The 22,859-nt window shown below is 47.9% G+C and overlaps 1 protein-coding gene and 1 long non-coding RNA gene across 2 annotated transcripts in view; one reads left to right on the top strand and one right to left on the bottom strand.

The window, feature by feature from the left end:
* Positions 1 to 19,553, top strand: part of CASQ2 (calsequestrin 2) — a 28,520-nt gene extending 8,967 nt beyond the window's left edge. Inside the window, exons 2-11 of the mRNA XM_084500488.1 lie at positions 3,985 to 4,069; positions 5,283 to 5,383; positions 7,017 to 7,128; positions 7,625 to 7,698; positions 8,512 to 8,642; positions 11,583 to 11,628; positions 14,071 to 14,125; positions 14,646 to 14,746; positions 15,011 to 15,085; positions 17,563 to 19,553. Coding sequence (XP_084356614.1) covers positions 3,985 to 4,069; positions 5,283 to 5,383; positions 7,017 to 7,128; positions 7,625 to 7,698; positions 8,512 to 8,642; positions 11,583 to 11,628; positions 14,071 to 14,125; positions 14,646 to 14,746; positions 15,011 to 15,085; positions 17,563 to 17,766 — 984 coding nt within the window. The 3' untranslated portion in view covers positions 17,767 to 19,553. The remainder of the gene's footprint in view (positions 1 to 3,984; positions 4,070 to 5,282; positions 5,384 to 7,016; positions 7,129 to 7,624; positions 7,699 to 8,511; positions 8,643 to 11,582; positions 11,629 to 14,070; positions 14,126 to 14,645; positions 14,747 to 15,010; positions 15,086 to 17,562) is intronic.
* On the bottom strand, positions 1,543 to 10,259 carry LOC311425141. Its single transcript, XR_014686239.1, has 2 exons — positions 10,129 to 10,259; positions 1,543 to 3,185 (listed from the first exon to the last, which is right to left on the bottom strand). It is a non-coding gene; the product is annotated as an uncharacterized lncRNA (long non-coding RNA).
* Positions 19,554 to 22,859: the final 3,306 nt, after the last annotated feature.

The raw sequence follows: 22,859 nt of genomic DNA, 5'->3' as shown, positions 1-22,859 counted from the left end.
GTATGAAGCTGAGATGTTAAAGTGGGGAGTTGTTTCTTTCCAACCCCATTATTCAGACTGACAGTCCCTGCTGACACTAGCCAAGACAAGGTGCTGCTTGCTTACTTGGTGGTCCTCAGGCATCAAGTAGGGCTGGCACCTCTCAAAGATCCCAAAGAGCTGTGCCGTCCCTTATGCTTACCCAAATGAAGGCTGCCTGTTACCTGAGGGAAGCAGGAGAAAGGAAGAGTGCTCTCAAACTCACACCTCCTATTCCTGAGGATGCACAGGACAGAGCTTGTGGTCCCATGGCTAGAAAGTGTGCATTGCACAGGCTTCATGCACATGAGAGAAAGTCTGCAAAATGTGTGGAATATGAGCTTACAAACCCCTGCCATCCTTACTGATGCTCTAAGCCAGGTTTGCTTTCCCCAAAACTCCTGCTGTACCTCAGGGACTGTATAACCAGTTAGGTCCAGCTCTTCTGGGGCAGTTTCTCCCTTCCACCTCCCCATGCAGCTGTTGAAACTACGTTACTTGCTGTAGAGACACACAAAGGCAGGGGCTCTGGCTGGACAAGACTTCAAGCAACATGGATTTAAAAGGAGGAGAAGGAGAAGGAAAAGGAGAAGGAGGAGGAGGGGGAGGAGGAGGTGGTGGTGGAGGAGGAGCTGTGTTCTTACATTACAGCCACCTCCCTCCCACGGTTCCGAGCCAAAAGGATTGTCAAGATTAGAAAATTATCTGCATTCAAATCCCACTAGCATTATGGAATCAGAAAATACTGTAAGGGGATATATAAATGCTTGATACTGTAATGAGGAGGGGGCAACCAGCCAAGCTGCTGTGCCTCTGGCACGCTCTCTATTTTGCTGCCTGATGAGGTTCAAATGTAGGTATGAGAATGCGTGCACACCTAGGCACTGGTCAGACTTCCCTGCCCCACTGGAAAGCAGCAAGGGCAGGAGCGAGGTCCTGCCCCCACGTAGCTGGCACTTGAAAATGTCACCGTAGGCACTGGCACCCTGCAAAGGTCCCCTGCCTCCAGGCGCTGCCACAGTGGAAAGAGCTGCAGCGAGTCTCATGTTGCAAAAAGATTTCCCCAGTGCAGGACCCCAGCACTCCGCGGATGAGCACAGCCTGTACCGCTTTGCCTCCTTATCTCGTTAGCACAAAAGCCCAAACGAAGGGGGCAGGCTGCCCGCAGAGCTCGAAGCTCCCTCCCCGCAGCCACACGTATGCACTGCACGCTCTGCTCTATGCACACCCATCTTCTCTTGGGGTGAGCCTCCTCAGAGGGACACCTCCAGACGTGCCTACAGGAGAATCGTCCTGTCATCCACATTTTCTAGACACATTTCCCCTTCCCAGCAAGCTTGCACGCTCACATACATGCCCCTGCAGAGCCACCTTGCATACGCTGCACGTTTGCATACGCTGCTCCTGATCCAAGATTCCTCTTTTGCAAACATGTCTCACTCCCCACTCATGCCCGACCACTTGTCTGTAGCAGGTGTTGCAGCCTCACATGATGAAGGCACATATCTGAGCTTCTTCAAACACCCCCAAGAAACTCTAACCATCTCCTGCTTGCAGCAGTCAAGAGCTATCGGGATCAAACTGCTTGTACGAACATAGATATAAGTAAGTAGCCAGTGAGCTTGGAGCTAGATCAAGTGTGTTTAATGACTGGACAGTTTTCTTTCCTTGGTCTTTCTCTATTTTACTTCTGGTCACAGCATGACCAGAGACTCAAGCTTTGACTGAGGAACCTCTTGCTGCTCTACACAACTGCTTCAGCACAGAGAGTGACTGGCAATGTCCCCTAAAGCTGCTGGCTCCATCCCTTTTTCCAGTAAAGGCACAAATACACATAAAAGAGAACAAAAAGCAACTTCTGTCCCTACTACCTGCTTGCATATGTCTAGAGAGCTCACAAGAGGTGTCCATCTCTTGCTTCTTTATTGGTCTATCTGCTGCTCCCAGGTGCTGTAACATGTCAGGCCACGGCCTGAGCCAGGAGGTGGGGCACCAGAACTGGTAAGACCAATGTTTTGGTGCATGAAATACAGACCAGTGCTCTGTAGAGCTCAAGAGCCCTGAACATGCAAGCCTCACCTTTATTTCAACCTGGTAAACCTGTGTGCTTCCTCCATAACGCGGAGCACCCCCTAAAGACAACAGGCCACGTGGCTACAGGGAGATAAAGGCTGCGGTAATTGCATGTTGCTGTTCCTTGATGAAGATCTGAAAGGAAGATGTGGGTATCCACTGCTGCAGGGCACATCCTCTGGAGAAAGAGGCTGTGATGCTCTGATTGATGGTTGATGGAGAATGTCTTTGGAAGAGGCCTGGGGACATGTATTTGTTGAATGTTTGTTAAACCATGTTCTCCACATAAAGGTTGCCTCCCTTCACTTGAGCAAAGTCCCTGAGCCTAGAGTGTCTGCTGTCTTCCCCAGAATTTTGGTGAAGGGCTGAGCACTGCCAGCGTGGGGAGCTGCCCTGTGGCTTTTGCTCCTTGATGCACTGGATCGCTGCTCACTCTTGCCACAGCCGGCTGCAGGCAGGGGTTATTTATAGTGGGGGAGCCAAGGGGACACATGGCCACAGGTGCTGTGGCACTGGGTGACATTCAGATCAGCTTTGAGGCCAGAGGGGAGTACCAAAATGGCCCCTGGAGGAGGGCACTGCTCATAAATCAGCCTGCCACCTCTCTGGGAGCCACTTTTCTGCTGCCACCTCCAGCTTTCTGTGGCTGAGAAGAGGTGGAGACATCCCAGAGGCTTCCGACCTTCTTCCCCATCCCCAAATCCATCAGGGTTTTGTGAGGGTGATGGGGCAGCAGCATGCTCCCCAAGGTAGGGGACATAGTGGGGATGGCAAGGAAGGCCGTCAGCATCGGAGGCATCAACAGAGAGGCAGGGGAAGAGGAGGAGGGGGTGCTACAGCTGCTCGGTGGTCTCAGGATGATGTTACCACCCTGGCAGGTGCCTGTGGCAGGGCTAAAGGAGCCATCCACTCGCTTCCCAGGGCGGCCACATGTCCCAGGAGCCTGGGTGGAATTCGCAGGGTCCTGCCGCGGGGCACTTGCAGCGCTTCTCTCCTTTCCTCAGATATCTATTTTCACGAATCAGGCAGGAACTTGATATCGTCGAGAGGCCCCTTCATCAAAAATGATGGGAGCAGAGCAGCAGTTTCCAAAGCTGTGAGGAGACAAACACGAGCGTGGCTGGAATTAGTCTAGTTTCCTAAGGAAACCGGGCAAAAATAGGGACCTGGCACAGGGGGCTGGCTGAAGCCAGGGCAGGAGATGTGGCTTAGGGCATTTCACAGCAGAATGGACTGCCTTGGCTGGCAGCTCAGCCATGCTGCTTTATTGCTCTGCTCTTACCCTCTGACTTGCCCACAGGTCAACACAAGCCAGAGCATTTAAACACCGCTGGGTTTGGGTTTCTTTGCAGGGGGATAACAAGAACAGCAATATGGGACTGATGTGGGGAGAAGGAGACGTGGGGTAAGGTCACGAGCACCTGGCAGTGCAGCACCACTTTGCTTTTGCAAGGCCAGGGAGTATTGACCACCAAATCATGCACAATCATTGCAGTGCCCTGGCTTGGAGCACTCCCAGAGCTAAAATAATCTGCAGTGCCCATGTGTCATGGGTGCAGGTCTTTCTCCCAGCCATGCCCACTGCTTTGGTGTCCCCAGTGCAGCTGGTAGCGCTTTCCCAATGCCCAAGCGTGAAAGAGCAGCTGGCAGCACGTGGTCTCACCAGCAAGCTCGGTGCTGCGACACAGTGGGAAGAAATCCAACCCGTGTGACCTCCAGGCAGCCTTATCTCAGCAAAGAGGCAGCATGTGATGCATGCCACCCATCAGCACCGCCTGGAAGCAAAATATGGGTCACTTGTGCCTGCTGTGCCACCCTGGCAAGGCACAATGCCCTTTAGCTACCCTGTGGTGTTCGTGCTGCTAATGCTGGGCTCTGGTTCTTCCCCCACAGCTGGCAGCTCAGGTCCTGGAGCCCAGGAGCATTGGGTTTGGGATGGTGGACTCCAAGAAGGATGCCAAACTCGCCAAAAAGCTAGGTGAGTCCCATGTTTGATATGTCTGGAACAGCTTGGGAAGAGTGCAGGAGCGATGCCTGCTGCGAGAGGAATGGTTGGAGAGCTGCCAGGCAGAGAAGGACCTGGGAGTGATGGTGGATAGTCGGCTGAATATGAGCCAGCAGTGTGCTCAGGTGGCCAAGAAGGCCAACGGCATCCTGGCTTGTATCAGGAACAGTGTGACCAGAAGGGCTAGGGAGGTGATCGTCCCCCTGTACTCGGCTCTGGTGAGGCTGCACCTCGAGTACTGTGTTCAGTTTTGGGCCCCTCGCTACAAGAAGGACATCGAGGTGCTTGAGCGGGTGCAGAGAAGGGCGACGAAGCTGGTGAGGGGCCTGGAGAACAAGTCCTACGAGGAGCAGCTGAGGGAGCTGGGCTTGTTCAGCCTGGAGAAAAGGAGGCTCAGGGGCGACCTTATCGCTCTCTATGGGTACCTCAAGGGAGGCTGTAGCGAGGTGGGGGTTGGCCTGTTCTCCCACGTGCCTGGTGACAGGACGAGGGGGAATGGGCTTAAGTTGCGCCAGGGGAGTTTTAGGTTAGATGTTAGGAAGAACTTCTTTACAGAAAGGGTTGTGAGGCATTGGAACAGGCTGCCCAGGGAAGTGGTGGAGTCACCATCCCTGGAGGTCTTTAAAAGACGTTTAGATGTAGAGCTTAGGGATATGGTTTAGTGGGGACTGTTAGCGTTAGGTCAGAGGTTGGACTCGATGATCTTGAGGTCTCTTCCAACCTAGAAATTCTGTGATTCTGTGATATGCCAGCCTGAGAAGCCAGCCCAATCCTTGTCACCAGGATGGAGAGGGTGATGGTGGCAACTGCATAATACCTGGGGAGGATTTTTTGAGTTTAAAACCCTATTTGGCTTCCTGGTCACTTTTTACATTCACAGAGTTGAGCCTTCTCTAGGCAGAGAGCACAGCCCGCACTGAGATCCATTTTCTGTGTAGTGACAGGTTGGTCAAATTCAGGGTGGTGGAGCAAGCTCAGGCTGAGGTCTGTCCCTCGTGCCATGACCCACCAGCCAGGAGTTTTCCAGGATTATTTCTGACTGGACCAGCTCAGGCAACAGGCAACTGCATTTTCCCAGGAGGTGTTGCCAGAGTAATCAGCAAGATGCTCCGTGGTAAAAAAAAAAAAAAAGTGATGCTGTTAGTGATGTGTTGTCCTCATGATGTTTCCTGTCTCCTTCTTTCAGGCTTGGTTGAAGAGGGAAGCCTCTACGTCTTTAAGGAGGAGCGGTTGATTGAATTTGATGGGGAGCTGGCCACAGATGTCTTGGTGGAATTCCTCTTGGATGTAAGCACAGATAAGCTCAGAGCTAGACAAAGCTTCTCAAAGAAGACCTTGAAAATACTCAACTTTGCTAAAAAACAGAGGTTATTTTTATTTGAAACTCTATCCCTGTATGCTGCACACTGGCATACAAATTATATTCGCCAACTTCCCAAATAATCATCCAACCATGAGTTGCCAGAAAAGCCAATATCTTTATACCCCACCAACCACTTATATCTTAAAGACACTTTGCTCCCTTTCCTGTTAATGAAGTATTTGGTTGCTTGATTAGGGAGCTAGTCCCCCACCTCAGTTAGCAAGCTGGCATGTAAACCCTTTGACATTTGCAAAATCCTCCACTCTTTTCTAAGAGAAGAAAATAAGATTCATTTTCAAAAACCATAAAAGAAGTAACATTCCCATAGAATAACTAAAAATAGCTCAATTCATTGAAAAAAAAATAAATAAATGCTGCAAACTACTTGCCCATTTCTGGAACCAACCACACAAACCACGCAGCATGCTGCTGCCTCCTCAAGTTTACTGAATTGCACTGTCAAAAGCTAAAGAAGAACAAGACTGGGGAAGAGAAACAGCTCCCTAGGACCCCAGCTCCCCTTCAGCAATGAGTTTGTGGCCGCACACATTAGGTGTGATGGGCAAAGCACATGCAGGTGGCCTCAGGGACCTCAGTAGGGTCTCTCCGTCCCCACTGATAAGGGGTGCAATGTAAGGCACTTTGTGAGGCTCTGTTGGCTGTGCTTTGTGGTGTGCTGCTGATAAATCACATTCTGTGAACAAAGGGGGAGAGCAAGGATTTCTGTTTGTGTGTTTTCCACACGAGGGAAAACACCTAGAAAAGCAGGGTAATAACAGCAAATGCATCTGCAGTGCCTGGGCAGCCTGATCTCAAAGGAAAACAAACCCAGTGGGTCTCTACAGGCTTTACCATGGCCTGCATGCATGTTTTTCCAGTGAAGCCACACCTGTTTTATACCAGTGTTGCCTGGCAAAAGTATAATCTGACCAAATCCTTTTACCAGCAGTGGTTATTTAAGAAACAAAGTTAGGCCTAACGATATGGCAGATTGATCTTCCACCTTCCTCATCAAAAGTGTGATGTATCTGGGGACAAAGCACAAGTTTAACTCATTCTGAATAGGTGGATCAGCATGGAAAATATACTTTTAGACTTTCCACTGCTCCAAAACAATATTTGGCTACCTTTTTAATATTTTCCAAAAGCATGTTCTTTGTAATCATCTTTTCCAGCAAATGACACTTAAAAACAAATATATCCATCATTCATAGAAGCCCACAGTCCCCATACCAGCCCCTTTCAACTGTTATCCCTTCTTCTCAACCTCTCCAAAGCCAGCTGCAATTGCTACCCCTTCTCTCTCATCACAGCAGTCCCTCAACATCTATTTGGGTTACCCTGACCTCTTTCAGCCTCCCTGTTGAAGCACAAGCCTGTGTAGTGAACCTACTAAGAGCTCCCTCTGAAGGTGACCTATGTCTCTTGGTTCCTTGCATTAAGGCAAAGAGCAAGCAGAGAAAATTGGTGACTTCTTCCTTAGTCTGCTAGTGACACAGTGTGACAGTCACAGGTTGGTGCTGGAAATCATGATATCAAATGCATTTTTTGTGGCAGCTGCTAGAAGACCCCGTGGAGATCATAAACAGCAAGCTGGAGCTTCAGGCCTTTGACCAAATTGACGAGGAAATCAAACTCATTGGCTACTTCAAAGGAGAAGACTCTGAACGTAAGATGCATGTGCCCCTTGGGGGACTCGGAGCCTTGGTGGGGGCAATGGGGGGTTCTTGGTTCCTGCTCATGAACATTAAGGGCATGAGATGCCACAGTACAACAGTTGCTGGAGGATGAGATGTACGTTAAGTGCCATCTTGATAAATGTAAAGCAGCAGCAAGCAGGACAACTTTGGGCAGCCTGGCGCCAATGCTGGAGCACTTCCTTCCTTTTCCAAGGATTTTTTTGCTGATTGCAGTCCCTGATCTGTGTGGCACGCTGGGATCTGTAGTTTTCCTGATCCCTGTGGGACTGCACAGAGCATGTCCCGTTTGCTGCACATGAAATGGTTCTTGTTTGTAAACCCTGGAAGGGTGGAAGAAACACAGTGCTGTCATCTGCTGTATCTTGTAATACTTTATAATTGCTCTTCCCTTGTGGCTTCTGCGCTGATCAGAGTGAGACCAGCTGTCTATGACATCTTTTCTTCATTCCCTTTTTCACTTTCCAGATTACAAGGCATTTGAGGAAGCTGCTGAACACTTCCAGCCCTACATCAAATTCTTTGCCACCTTTGACAAAGGGGTAAGCATCCACAGACCTCACCACGGGAGCTCACAGCCTCCTTTCTGCATGGCTCAGAGTCTTTCAGTTAGAAAGGTCTAGGCTCTGAAGTAAGAAGTTAAGAGCAAACCTTCCCTAAATCTCTGGGTGTTGTGTTTTGGGTGCACTGGTGCAAAGAATGAGAGGATGTGGTCCTGGGAGTCCCGCTGATACCCTGCTTGAACAGGGTGGTTGGGCCAAATGACCTCCAGAGGTCCCTTCCAACCTCGCTGTTCTGTGAATTTGTGGTATAAATGGGATATGCTCAAATAGGGGTCATCCAAAAAAAAAAAAAAAAATGGAACAAGAGGCATAAGGTGCAAGCAGATCCCGTGTTTATCACAAAGCCTTGCTCTTCCTTTAACTTCCATATCTACCACTTACATGGTGTTTACCAGAGGCTCAGGATGTTCCCAGACTTAATATCTGGCTCCAGCTCCTCATTTTAAGCATTCCTCTGACTTGTGGTATTTGTGTCTGCTTTTTGGGTTTGGCCCTGTTCCAAGACAAAAGGCCATTTCTGCAGTACAATGTCAGATCCATAACCAGCTCCATTAGGCTCGTGAGACTTGGACTCTGGCCTTGCTCTGCCCCAGTGCTCAACACTAGTAGTGCAAAAAGCATCAGTGGTTTTTATAGCAAGGAAAGATTTGTTTGTGGTTTGCTGGCCACCCCCAAGAGTGCATGTTATGAGAGAGAAAACACCCTGACCTCAGCTCTGCCACCAGCAGAGGCTCTGGGTGGGCCAGGGGGCACCTCAGGCTGACTCACCTGTGTCCATCTGCCCTGCAACAGGTCGCCAAGAAGCTAGGCCTGAAGATGAACGAGGTGGACTTCTATGAACCGTTCATGGATGAGCCTGTTCACATCCCCGATAAACCTTACACGGAAGAGGAGCTGGTTGAATTCGTGAAGGAGCACAAAAGGTTCGTAGCATGCATGGGAAGTGAGCAAAGGTGTCCATCATCACAGGCTTGACCCTCCAGGGCAGCCCTTCTCAGTAAAAATGAGGATAAGCACCACCTTTTGGCTGTTTGCTGACCCACACTTGAGATTTTGATGGGTCTTTCTACTTCCTAATCCCACATAAACACACAGAGTTAAATATAAGGGCACAGCTACCTGTGAAGTGCTGGACTTTTGCACCCTTAAAAAATACAAGGGATCAGAAAAGAGCTAAAGAAAAACAGGGCCATTGATGCTGCTGGGACGCCATAAGTAGGGAGATTTGTATTCACACACATACACAGGGTTTAGACAGGAGCTTGTGTCTTGAATCTGCAACTTGGAGACAGATCTCTGCCTTTTTTTTTTTTTTTTTTTTTTTTTTTTTTTTTTTTTTTTTTAAAGATATGAAGGGGTCCTCTATTTCCCATGTACTCTCAGGTCACTTTGCTGACCTCCTGGACTTCCTGACCTCGGCCCTTCCCATCTTCTTTCCCAAGCTGTTTCTGTCAAGGAGCAGCAGCATCAGGAGGCTGATTAAACGCAGTCAGCTAAATGCTAGCCTAATAAGGCAAGCTCTCCATCAGCACAGAACTGCAGTAAAAACTCCCCATGTCTTACATTTCTTGAGATGCTATGTTGCACTCAGTAAGAGCCATTTATTTTGTCAGTGCCGAGGCTCAGAAGGGAATTTAACGGAATCTCAAGAAATTGGATGCCTGCTCAGGTTAGAATCCCTTGATTACCTGTGCAAAATGCTGGGGGTGGACCAGCATTTTGGGGGACACCCCATTTTGGTGTAGCGACATGGGGCTGAGTTCTGCTTCCTGAAGTCACCTACAATGCATTTACTTTGCTCTCTTTAGCACAGGGGAGCAACTGGTGTAAATGTGGAGAAACTCCACAGATATCAATATATATTGGCATGCTCAAAGTCCTTTACACCAAGCTTCCTTCCTCCAAGACCTTCCCCCAGAAAATGGCTAGGGAAAACATCTGAAAAGCAATGTACAAGTACATTAATGTGCATTCATTCACCATAATCTCTAATTTCTGACAAAGAGCAATGAGGATGCTTTCTGGGTCAAAAATTGTATCCCCGACCTTGTGCTTAGTAGCTATTTCTTTGATTTTTATAGTCATTTTTTACCTCATTTCTACTTTGATGCTGAAAGTATCCAATTGTAATGGGTTCCACAGGTGAACTATGCATTGTATCATATGAGTATTCCTCTTTGTTCACTGTATAACTGTTACCTAATAATTTCACTGTATGCCTGCTATATCTTGTGTTACGAGGAACAACGACTAACTATTCCCTCTTTCAATTCTTTTTATCATTCCTGACTTTTTACAGTCACTTCTTTAGTCACCTATTTTTCAACACAATGAGGTCTCCTTCAGTTAATCTCCATGAAACAGAGGCCATTCCATACCTTTGTTTACCACTACCACGTTTCCACTTACCTGTTTTAGTTGTCCTGTATCACTTCTGCAATTAAATGGTTCGAAACACAATCATTTCAGTGTGGGGATGCATAGTGGAGTTGTCCATTGCCATACCAATACGATGTGTTTTGCTCTTCAGCTGCTTCCTAACCATTTGCAAACTTCTTTTTTGCCTTTTGCCTTTGGAGCTGCTGATTTCTCAATTTGTGACACCTGGGCCTCTTCGCTGAGAGGCAATAATTGATGATAACTAATTTAGAGCCCGTTGCTGCACCTGTACAATCAGGGTTGTTTTTCTGCAAGTGTGTTACTTCCTATATGTCTATCCATCATGCAGACACTCAAGTCTCAGGAGACACCTCTGTAACTCCTCACCGTCAGGCCTGGTGTTGGCCGTCTGAGTAATTGGATATGATAAGCAAATGCTGTCATCTTCCTATTTCCCAGCTTTCTCAGATTATGTAAAAATATGTTATGCATATGATCATGTCAAAGCATATGCTATGAATCTTAATTGGCTCCTCAGAGCCCTTAGGAACCTCTAAAAGTGTGAATCTCCACTGCTCTGGTAGCAAGGCAAACCAAAGCGACAGGTAACACATCTCCTTGATGCCACCTCATCCTGGCCATATGCTGCCACTCCCTTTACCAATTTGTCCTAGGCCCTCATCGACTGACACTTCTCTTTGCAGCAGCTTTTGGGGCTGGTCTGCCACAAATCGCTGCTTTGTTGGGGAACCTCCCTGGACACTGATGCCACAGTCAGCAGAGCTGCAAAAGGCCACTTGTACTTGTCTGCTATGGGCTCGTGTCCCTTGGGTGCTCACCTCTCAACCTGCTAGGCTTTCTGACAGGCTTCCTGCTTTGGATATGTCCAAAAATATTTACTATTCCTTTTTCTCATCTGGTTTGAACTACTTCTCCAAAAAATTGCTTTGGTTGGTCTTGCAATTTAAATGTTCATTCCATTGGATATTATAATTCTTCTTGCCAGAGGTTATTTTTTGCTTCAGCAGAGTCTGGGGGGATTTTTGTGATGGAATTAAGCTGGGTTGAAACTAACAGAAGAAGGGAACAAGGCCCCATAGGGAAAAAAAAGAGTGTGAACAGCCCAGGGACTGCAAAACAAAAGTGAATGGGCCAGCTCACGCTCTCAGCATAGACAGAACAATCTGCCATGTGTGGCACTGATTCCCCCAGTGTGCCCCAGCACAGAGAGGCGTCTCATCTTCCCGAGCACAAATAACGTCTGCACTGACTCGAGAGGGAGCAAGGGCAGGGTTTTATCACCATGCATGAAAGCAGAAGTTGACCTACTCTGCCCCCAGGCTCACGCTCAGAATGTGATGGCTTACAGTTCTGATTCCAGCCACTGATCAGATGTGCCATGGTGACCTTGACCTTGACACCAACAGTGTTGTGTGTGACGGTGCTGGACGTGTCCTCAAAGAGCCTTTTTGTCTTCTTTTCAGAGCCACCTTGCGGAAGCTGCGTCCAGAAGACATGTTTGAGACGTGGGTAAGCACATGTGGGTGCGCAGCCTTGCATCCCCTGCTTGTTTCCAGCAAGAAACAAACCCATTCTGGCTACCGAACCACATCTCTAAAGCTCCAGCCTCTGGCTAGGCAAAAAATAAACAAACAAACAAACAATAGTAATAAAAATTTTTCCAGCATCATAAACAGTTAATTCCCAAGACCCAACTATTCTCCCCAAGAAATGGAAGACCAGAAGCTGGTCTCAGTTAAGTAACTACTCCAGCCTCCCCAAAAGGTATCTGTTGTTGAGTATCTCTGAAGCAACCAAGGAATACAGATGCAGAGCACTGTCGGGAAGGATTATCTAATGGGCATCAGTGATGGTGGTGGAGCGACCATGGTGGCCTTCTCACTGGAGGAGTTACAGAGATTGTACCAAATGGATGACTCATGGAAGTTGTGCTGGAGCAGCTGTACAATTCAAAATGCAAGCGAGGGCAGGCAATTCAGCTAATTATATAGATTGCAGAGCAAATCATCTGTTGATTGCTCTTCTCACAGCGTGGGAAAGCTGCAAGTCAGCGGTCATGAAGAACTAAGTAGCAGTTTGGAAAAGATAGCATGCACAGGTCTCTCCTGGTCTGCAAAGTAGGGGAAGAGGGATGGGGTCAAAATTAAAGAAAAATTGTGTATTGCAAATTATTCCTTTGCTGTGAATGAATAAGATGTTAATAGCCATTTAGGGAACTTTAACTGTCAGCTGAATGCTGGGAAAAAAAAATTAAAAAAAAAAAAAGCTGAGCAGGTGCTTTATAGATGTTAGAGTAGTTGCAGTCATTCCTCCAAAAATCTCAGTACAGCAGTTTTAACAGCATTCAATATATAACACGAAATGCCGTGGGACTCAGAAGCACCAAAAACCCTGGGAATCTTTAATACAACAAGGCAAGAGATAATAAAACTGTATCAGGAGTTATGAGTCACTAAGGCGTGATAAGTTTTCATTTGTTTTGAAATACAGAATCTGTGTAGAACATGGTTTCCTAGATCCATTGAAGTCCCTCAAAGTTATTTTCGTGGGCTTCAGTGGGACCCAAATTTCACAGGCAGTGATTTTGATTTCATACTGAATACATTCTAAAATAACCTCCAGACAAGTATGAATTGTCAGTGGTGGGATATTTGCTTGAAAAACAGCCTGGGAATACAGAGCTCGCCTCTGCTACAAGCAGGAGACTTGCATCAACATCACAACAGGCTGGGTTCTGGTCTTGATGCAAGTTCAGAGAATCACCAGTGGCCTCACTGGAGTTACTCCAGCTTTACTTGCTGCATTGGAGGTCAGAAAATAGGTATATTAAATAACAATATATATATACTTATATATATATATATCGGTTTTATATATATTTGTATTTTTCTGTCTGACAGTGCTTCTGGCAAATATGGAGAAAAAGCAACTCTATAGATTTTGCCAGCTGTAAGTGGCCTGAATCCCAAAGTAAATCTGCCCAGAATGCTCCTGTGAAAACATATTCCCCAAAGACACTAGCAAAGGCCCAACACCTGCTATTGTTTTTAAAGATAATGTTTTCCACTTAATCTTTCAGTGTTGTTTTTTTTTTTTTTTTTTTTTTCTCTCAGTTTTTGATGGTGGCTTTGTCACCTCTGGGCTCAGAATGGAAAAGAAATTAGCATTTAGATGGGAATTTCTTCTCGCATTAAAACCAATTGAAATGGAAACCAGGACCAGCAGCGGGTGAGGAACGTGAAGCCGTTCCATGGGAGATGACATTCATAGCAGGCGGATGATGAAGCAGCTGGCAGATCGATTGGCCTTTGCCAATATCATTACCCATTGCTCACGTGTCTCATGGAGAGAAGCAGCCTCCCAGGCTGTCATTTCTATTCCCAATTCGTTTTAGCCTCAGATTGAGCCTCCCACTCAATGCCCTTCTCTGTTCAGAGACCCTCACATAAAGCAGAGACCCTTCCCTACCCAAACGATGCCAAATAAGCCACCTCACCTCTCATAAAGGGAGGGAACCTCCTTCACTGGCCCTGAAGGAGGATGTTTTGGGGCTGAGTGTGATGGGGAGATATTTGTTGTCCCAGAAGCAGTTGCAAATTGACGAGGTAAGGTGACCTTGGGCATGGTGGGTGAGCCCCTATTGCCATGCTCGTGGGTCCTCAACATTCTCTGCAAGCAAGGATTTGCCCCACACCATCAGAAGCAATCTCGCTTTTGCCATCACAGTGCCCACCTCATTTTTAGTCATGGCACTTCAGCAATGCTACCCAAATAACCTGGTTCAGTGCCTGCTGCTTCCACAGCCCATCCTCACCTCGGCTCCCATTTCTGGTGTCCCAGTGGGGCCTCCTTTTGTGACTGTGTGTTCGAAGGTATCCCACCACTCTTCGTCTCCAGAAACCACCCTGTCCTCTCTCTCTGGCCCATCAATAACAGTTTTGTTGTTTGCAGGAGGATGACATGGAAGGAATCCATATCGTGGCCTTTGCTGAAGAAGATGATCCAGGTAGGAGGCTATTTTCCTCCTCGCACGACTCCCACAACTCCTACAACCAGCAAGGAAGTTTAGGCCTGGGCACCGAGATCTGTCCGTGACCCTGAGTCTGTCTTGCTGTGTGAACTGGGAATGTGCTGAGGGCTGTTTTTGTCACATGCATGCAGGAAATCCGTGGGCACAGGGTCCTGAAGAGCCGTGGAATCGGTGATTCTCAATGCCATCAGCGTGCCGAAAAGCTTCGGCCTCGCAGGGGCTCAGCTCCTCCCTTGCCACAAGAAAACACTGACAGTGTTCCACTCCATGGAGGGATTATGAGGCTTAATTCATGTGTAACTAATTTCAATACCCGAGGAGGATGCTCCAAATTAAAAGCCTTATTATCAGAAGAAAAGGCAGGGAGACAGCATTTTAATGAGAATTATAAACAACTCCTGCGTTCACAGAGGGCGAGGGAAGTCAAAAAAAAACACAAGCAAAAGTAGCTGGGTGTTTGTGGGAGAGGGCTGCAGAGGTTCTTCTGTCATTTCAGACGGCTTTGAGTTCCTGGAAATCCTGAAGCAGGTTGCCAGGGACAACACCGATAATCCCGACCTGAGCATTGTGTGGATTGACCCCGACGACTTTCCTCTGGTGAGTGGCAGGGGCTGGTTTCCTTCCTTGGTTTGGTGCCTGGATGTGTGCACACACAGGAGCGCAGGAATCGCCCCAGCCCATGCACAGGCTGCAAAGGAAGGGACGCAGGACTAGGGGCGATCACTGGGAGCTGCTCATTTGGGTGGCCTCTCTCCCCTCCTGCCTCCATGCGTGGTCCCCTCCCCATGGGTTGTCCAGCTGAATTTAGACAAAGGGGTATTGCAAAGGTCCTGGTCTGAGTTTTCTTTCTCGCTCCCGCAGCTGATCACTTACTGGGAGAAGACCTTCAAGATTGACCTGTTCAGGCCACAGATCGGCGTGGTGAACGTCACAGACGTGAGTAGCATCTGTCCAAAAATCTGGCAATCCCAACATTAGAGTGCTCAAAATGCTGGGGCCCAAGGCAGAAAACAGATCTGCTGGCATCAGTAGGATTTCTGCCAAGTTCAAGGAGACCAGGCTTTTTCCCTGAGGAAGAAGCATCAGGACCACCTCATCCCTTTTTCAAGTGGAGCTCTAACATCTCCAATGTTGGGGTTTCAGTCTGAGCATGTTTCTGCTGCTGAGCTGCACACAACACACTTCTGCCAAGGACAGGAGTGTCCTTCCTGTGGCCTGAGCTTCAGGGCTTTGCCAGGTTTCAGTTTCCAGGTCTCACATTTCTACCCTGTCCTGCAGCACGCACCTTTGTCCATGCTGCTCTGACTGAACCTTGCTGGGTTTGTGGAGAAAAGTCATGCTTAGAGCAGAGAACTGGGGAAAAAGGAGGGTGTTTTTGCAGCAGAAGCAGAAAGGCACAGCTTGTGTGTAGGAGGGAAAGATGGTCCCCAACAGATGACAGGGAGCAACCTCACAGATCAAAAATGAATAAATAAATGCACAGCTGTGATAAGAATATGACATAAACTGGTAACAGAGGGATCCTGCTGGGGTGAAGAGGCTGTACTAGGGTTTGTCCAGGCTGTCCTTCGTCTCAGCCACCACTGTGCAGGAGGAGGTGCTGGAGGGACTGGGGTGGGAGGAGGAGACGTGTCCACCTCCCCATCTGCCTTCAAGCTGGTCTGATGTCAGGTTGCCTGTGCACAGTGGCAGGGAAGGCAAAGCAATGGTGTTTTAAAGAAAGCAAAGGCCCTGGATCTTGCCCATCCTGTTGAAGGGAATGAGAAGGAGGTGCTCATGTTGGTTTAGGAGCTACAGAGTAGGTGCAATGCTGGCTGGATGCGCCTGGAGTTTAGAGCAGCATCTGTTGGACCATTGGGCAGACAAAGAAAAAGGAAGAGAGCCAAGGTAGCATCTGTCACCTACCATCATGAGATAGAGGGACAGACAAGCCAGAAATTGAGCCCAAGTCTTCCATTTTTTTGTCTATATTACTAGCCCGTGATATATCTCTCTGCTGTATTTACTGCAGTTGGCTGTGTTTAAGTCACGTCAAAGTGACATTAAACAGCTATCAATGGAAATTCATGAAAGCGGGACTGTCAGCAGCAAGAGAATCATTTACAAAGCAGTAATAGGCAGGAACATATGCCTTATTATCTGACAGCCACTAAGAGACCTGTAGAAACTCATACTTTATCTAGATTTGATATAGTAAACGTTTCAGATTGTTGATTATAGTATTTGCAGGTTTTACTTCTTTCCTCTTAAGTCTGTTTTCCATTCCTCAAGAGAGAGATTTAAGAAAGTTCTAGGTTGGCTGGTGATATCTAAAACAAACACTGAGCTCATTTCGCTATTTCAGTGTTACATCACTGCTTTCAGCGGAGTTACACAGGTACAAAGTGAGGCTTACACAGCAGAGAACAAATAAACACTCCTGTTGGCTTCAGTGGACATAACCCCTCTGACCCCATCACTTCTCTAAAAACCTGCCAATGCAAACAGCAGAGCTCCCAGAGGCCCCCACTGGCCCCGGCACATTGTTGTGGCTCAGGACTAGTGCCATGACACGCTGCAGAATATTGCTGCTCTTTTTGCAGAGGATCTTTAGATGCAATGGGCCCACTCCTCTCCAGTTTGTCTGAACGTGTCCCATTTTGCCACAGGAACAGTCCTGGGGTCAGGGACAAGGTCATTTGCACGAAGTAAGAGCTGCGTGCTCAGTTTAAGGAGGAAAATATTGTAGAAGAAATACAGCATAAGAAAGCCCCCAGCATATGAAAAGCTCTTGCTTTTGCAACATCAAATGCTGTACGAGGTAACCTGACAGCGCCTCTGTGAAACAGGAGGCTGATCCTGTCTCACAGAGAGGGGACAGCAAAGGGAAAAGGGCTTACTCAGGTGTTTGCCCAAGGAACCTCTGGCAAAACAGAGAGAAAATCTTTCATTTCCAGGTCTCAGAGATAATCTAAGCCGTGCTTCCTGTCCCTGGCTAATAGCTGCAATTAGACAGCACATTCTTACTCCATTTTAGACGTGTTGTTACTGAACTCCCCACTTCACCCTTCCAGTTTATGGAAGCAATGCAGACAGCTGGAAAAAAAAGACTGGGGGGTGGGCATAGTCCAGGTAAAGACCCATAGTCCAGCTCTTGCTGACAGGTGTAAGCAGTGCAGGAGCAGGAGCAGGCATCAGGCACACAACACAGGGTGAACAACACCATGCTCTCCTCTAAACCCATCAAAGAGTCCCACTGCTCGCAGTCAGATGCAATGGCACGTTGTGGGGGAGCGGTAATTTTGGCAGAGAGATATTGTGGCTGGTCCTGCCCACAGGCAGCAGGGAGGGAGCTAATGGCACCACCATCCCTGCATCCTACCCGCAGCCCAGTCCTTCGCACCACAGTAACAACGAATCTGATCTCTTTGCAGGCTGACAGCGTCTGGATGGAGATCAGAGACGATGACGACCTGCCCTCAGCTGAGGAGCTGGAGGACTGGATAGAGGACGTGCTTTCTGGGAAGATAAATACTGAAGACGATGACGACGATGAGGATGACGATGATGATGATGACGATGATGACGACGACGATGACGACGATGATGATGACGACGACGATGATGACGACGACTAATTGTGACTCTGTACAGTTTGACTTGTGGGGGCTGAGAGGCCTCCCCCCGCGGCAGGTCCCTCTGTTGGAAGACCTGTGTTTGAGCGTCAGCAAGCACCGCCTGCTCCTCCTTTCCCCCCTGCCCTGCTCTCCCCGCCCTTGCTGGGACCCCCGGCCTGATTCTCAGCGGTGCTGAGCCACCAGGACTGCCCCCACGGCGGGTGGCACCGGCAGGCAGCCAGCACCGCTGTAAATCATGCCTCCTTAGGAAGGACAATAGGAATCTGCAGGGAACCTGCCCCAGTGCCCAGAAAGCGCCCGCCTGCTCACTGCCAGAGGGACACAGGGAGCCTATTTGCATTTTCTGTGCTCATCGGCCCTGCGTGTACATCCAGAGACCAAGTCTCACTCCAAGACATAGGGAAGGTCACTGTAAAGTTTAGCCCTTTTATTAAACAAAATGCCCTTTGCAGCTATTCTGCCAAGACCACCGACTCTTGCAAGTTCTGCTGCAGGACACCGTAGCTACTCATTAACATGCTAGGAGCAGCAAAAAAGGTTTGGGAGAGGAGGAAGGTTTTAGGGACACTAGTTAATTTTTAGTGAGTCCATAAAACAACAGGATACTCCTGTATCAAGCAAAAGGCAGGGCAGGCCTTGTGATATAGGACATCACATCTTGGAGGTTCTTGAACTTGGAAGTTTTTGAATGCTGGAAAGGCTGATTCAGGCTTGAGCCCAAACTCTGGAGGCTGAAGACCACAGCACTGAACCAAACCATTGGTTCTTAAACTCAAAGAAACACCAGAGCACACCCCAAGCCAGTTCCAAACTCTTTCAGCCAGGTCTGTGCTGGGGCCACCTTCCCTTTCAGGTGAGCTTCAGCTGGATTAAAGGTGGTTCACAAGATAGCATACTCCTGCCCATGGAAACATTCTGAGGGGCTCACCCTGAAGCCCCCAGTTCCCCACGACCTTCCAAGCTTTAGCTGACTTTTAACTTAAATTCCACAATAGCATCGTTTCCCATGACTAAGCTGCTAGGAGGGAACACATCCATCCAACCACATTAGATGCTGGATAAAGTGAGTTGGGCTATGAGCAGTGAAAGCATTCGGGCTGTTTGGCCTTTACATATTCACTTGCAAAGTCGCTCCCTGCTTAGAGGCTGAGATGTCCCATGGTAGCCTGTGAGAAGCTCTTTTTACTGCAGACTGAGGAGATCAAGGCGTCATTTCAAAGCCAAGGGTGTCGCACACAAAGCAACTCAGTCCTAGCGAGTGCAGCTCCATCCATGTGCAGGTCACTTCAACAGTTAGGTCTCCCTGCTTCCCCATGCCAGCAGATTTCAATTGTCTTAGCTTATTAGGTTTGACAATAGTGCAATGAATGGAGAGCTTGGAGATAGCTTTATCTTTATAAATACATTTATAAATATATTTTCCAGTCATTCAGACTCGTTAGCAAAGATAGGGTACACATGTCCTCTCTCGAAACAGACAAAAAAACATTGATCTGGTCTTTCTTATGCTGACTCATGTCAGAGATAAGTGATGTTAGTGGAAATAACAGCGCAAGGGGCAGGAGAATCAGAGCTTACTATATGAATGTGAATTAGCCTGATGAGAAACAAGGTTTACACACCGTATATTTCCTTTACTGGATGAACTGCAAAGCAAGATTTTATAGATTTTTTTTTTTTTTCCTGCCTGTTGGTCAGTCTTTTTGTCTCTCTCCTTCTCTCTATACATGAGCTGAAATAGAAATTGGAAATTACTGGTATAAAAAGGCTGACGTACTGATATACTTCTCCATGTGCCACGTCCCATTGGTGGAAGGTGCCAGCATGAACAACACGCAGCTACATATCTGTGTATCTCTGTGCATACAAATGAATACCGTGCTGACGTGGAAGATGACTGTAGGCCATGCTACCTCCTCACTGAAGATCAAACAGTCAAACAGCACTTCTGAGGCACAATCTGTTAGATAACAGACAGGACAGCAAAGCCCCAGGTCAGCTATTATATGTTTGCCCTTTCTTGCTTCTATACGATGCATAAACACTGCCTGGAAGCCTCAAGCCAAGTGTGTTTGGGAGTGTTCACACTGGCATTGAGAACAACTCAGGCCCATCCCAGAGGACCTGGTGGATGGAGTCTTTAGGAAGGCTTGAAATTCAGCTTGCTCTCAGTGTAGAGGTCCCCTCCTCCATGTACCAGCCTTCTGCTCTTCCCTTTAAACCATTTCAACCAGGGGCTTGCTGGAGGACCCCAGCTTAGAGAGAGGGGGAGCAAGCCAGACTCATGGACTCGTTTATGCACATAGGTAGGAAACAAGAACAGGCTAAACTGGCAGTTTAGTAGTCTCTTGGTCTGTGATTAAGGGACAAATGCTGCTTATGTTGCTCCCCTGAGAAGAGTTCATGCTTATCTTTACCCTGGGGCTATTCTCAGGAGTAAAGTGTGCAAGATTTCATCCTGCACACGGTAACTTCTTTAGCAGCCTACAAAGGCCCTGCAGCTCCAGGTCAGCCATTGCAAAGTCCCATCACTGCCTATAAACATGAAGATTAAATGAAGAATCACTCTATTGCCTTTCCCAACTGGCACGGTCCCTGGACATCCCAAATGCCTGTGTACTTTCCATATAATACCTCTCCTACCACACAGGATGCCCTTCTAGTCTGATACGCCCTGTGCATATCAGATACTCAGAGGGCATAATTTTGAAGAGACAGACCCTGCAAATAGCACTGCAGATGTGTTCAGGTGCACAGGTGTTTCGCAGGCACACACATGTTTCAGTGCATCAAGCAACAGAGCTTTGGGGAAAAAAATAATTTAATTGTACTTAGGCTTATACAGCTGCTAGAAAGTCTGAGCTCATACTACAGCTGATAGGCTGGTGTTGGTGATTTATGGAAAATTTCCCTTGAGTTACGAGAGAAAGGGCTGCCACTCACATGACTGCCACTCTTCATGGGCCCCCCTTTCTCTCTTCCCTTCAACCCATTACAGTTTCTTCTAGTTCTTTTTGTCCACAAAGAGGATCACTTCATCTTCTACTTACAAAGCCAGAAGTGCCCAATCCTCTTGACTCCCTTCTTTTGGGATAAACCCATGAAAAGTTAAAAGGTGTTGCAGAAGGGGGAGGATTGCAGCACTGAAGGAGCAGCAGGCAGCAAAATCTCTCCCCTTTGCCCCTAGCACCCACATTTGCAGTGACTGAACCACTGAACAAGGCAAGGCCCCCACGAAGGAAATGGCAACTTGAATTTGAGTGTCTTCCTCGCAGGGACAGGTAAGCTACCCAGGTGTTGTGGGTTACGTCTGATGAGGTGGGGGCAGCTCTGCACAAAACCCCTAAAATATTTCAGTTTCCCAATATATGACCAGTGAAAACAGCTTGCTTGCCAGCACACTGGCACCAGCAGACTCCTCCATCGTGTGATGGCTACACCCAGAGCACTAGGAGGTACTGGTGGGCAATGGTGCATTTTTGCACACAGCTGGGGACCAGGCTGACTTGCTCCTTAGGAAGTGCAAGATCACTCACGTGAAATAAGAGTCCCTCCCTCCTGGTCCCAGGGAAAAGGCTCCTTTGCTGTTGAACACATGGCAAACTCAGGAGTGGGGAGGTCCCTGGGCATAGTTGCTCCTGTTCTGTTCTGACAAAAGCACACACAACCACAGCATGTCAGTAGCAAAGGCCAGTACATTTGGATGAGGAACCAGAAAAAAACAAACAAACAAACAAACAAACAAACAAAAAAAAACCACTTCTTTATTTAAAAAAAAGTGTGTTTGTGCACGTGGGCAGCACTGAGCATTTCTGCAGGCAACTCTGTTAAATCTCTCCCTGTCTTAACAAACAGTTCTTAATTGTTCTTATAACAAAAAAAAATTAAAAAAAAGTTCTTTAGCTTTAATAAGATATTTATACTAACTGGATCGTAATACATATAATGAAATACACCCTCATCCAACTGAGACTGCTTTAGGCTGATCAGTCACTTCCATACCCAAACCCTTGCCTTACCAGCCCCCATGATGGTGAGGACCCTTCCCAAGAAACACATGGCAAGAACATGAATTTGTATGCTGCCTCCTGAGACGTGGGAGGGTGCTGGATGGGCTGTACCAGTGGACCATGAACCACCACCAGACATGAACCATCAAGGAATAATGGCTTTAAAGTAAAAGAGGGTAGATTTAAATTAGTTATAATGAGGAAAATCTTCACAACGGGGGTGGTGAGACACTGGCACAGGCTGCCCAGAGAAGCTGCGGATGCCCCATCCCTGGAGGTGTTCAAGGCCAGGCTGATGGGGCTTGGAGCAACCTGGTGAAGTGGAAGGTGTCCCCGCACTGCTGGCTGCAGTGACACAACTGTGAGCATCAAACAGCTTCGAGGTGTCCCTCCGCTCCTCAGCTGCTCAGTTCTTGTCCTTTCGTTGTCACTCCTCTGCTAAACAAGGTCTGGGCTATTAACAATCAAGGGAGAGGGCAGCCTGACAAGAAATACAGACCAGATCTGTGGTGCAGAAGCACAGAGGAGAAAGCTTCTTGCTTTGAAACAGACATGAGGACATGTTGGAGAGGCTCCGCGAACCAGAACTTGCTCTGAGCCAGTGTCAGCCCCTTGGGAAACAACTCCAGAAGGAGAGGACAAGGGAGGCACACTGGAAGTCACAGGCTCCTTCGTATTCTAGAGGCCAGCAGTTTTGCTGGTGTTTCTGAGAACAGGGGTGGTGAGTCTCCAATGCTGTCAAACCAGACCTCTTGGCTGTTTCCCATCCCTGAACAGGTGGGTACCAGCTGCTTCTCTGTGTCTGTCCACACACCCTATCTAAGAAATGATTTGGGGATTCATTACCGTGGCCAAACAAAAAACACTGCCTTTGTATTCCCAGGGATACAATTAATTAGACAGGAACGTAGCACTTCCTGGCTGCCAAAGTCTTGCAGTCCTGTGAAAATGGGGTAGGTTTACATCTGGATCTCTCTCTGCTCCAGCAAAGCTTTGGCTTTGAGGAAACCCTACGCAGCCAGTCAGACGATGCCTGGATATGGGGGTGGCAAAGCACCTAGGCCCTCAGGGGCAAAGCAAGCT

Source organism: Aythya ferina (genome assembly GCF_964211825.1).
Source record: "Aythya ferina genome assembly, chromosome: 1".
In the NCBI taxonomy this organism is placed as follows: domain Eukaryota; kingdom Metazoa; phylum Chordata; class Aves; order Anseriformes; family Anatidae; genus Aythya; species Aythya ferina.
The sequence above is the reverse complement of the archived record's forward strand: the minus strand, read 5'-3'. Positions and strand labels throughout refer to the sequence as shown.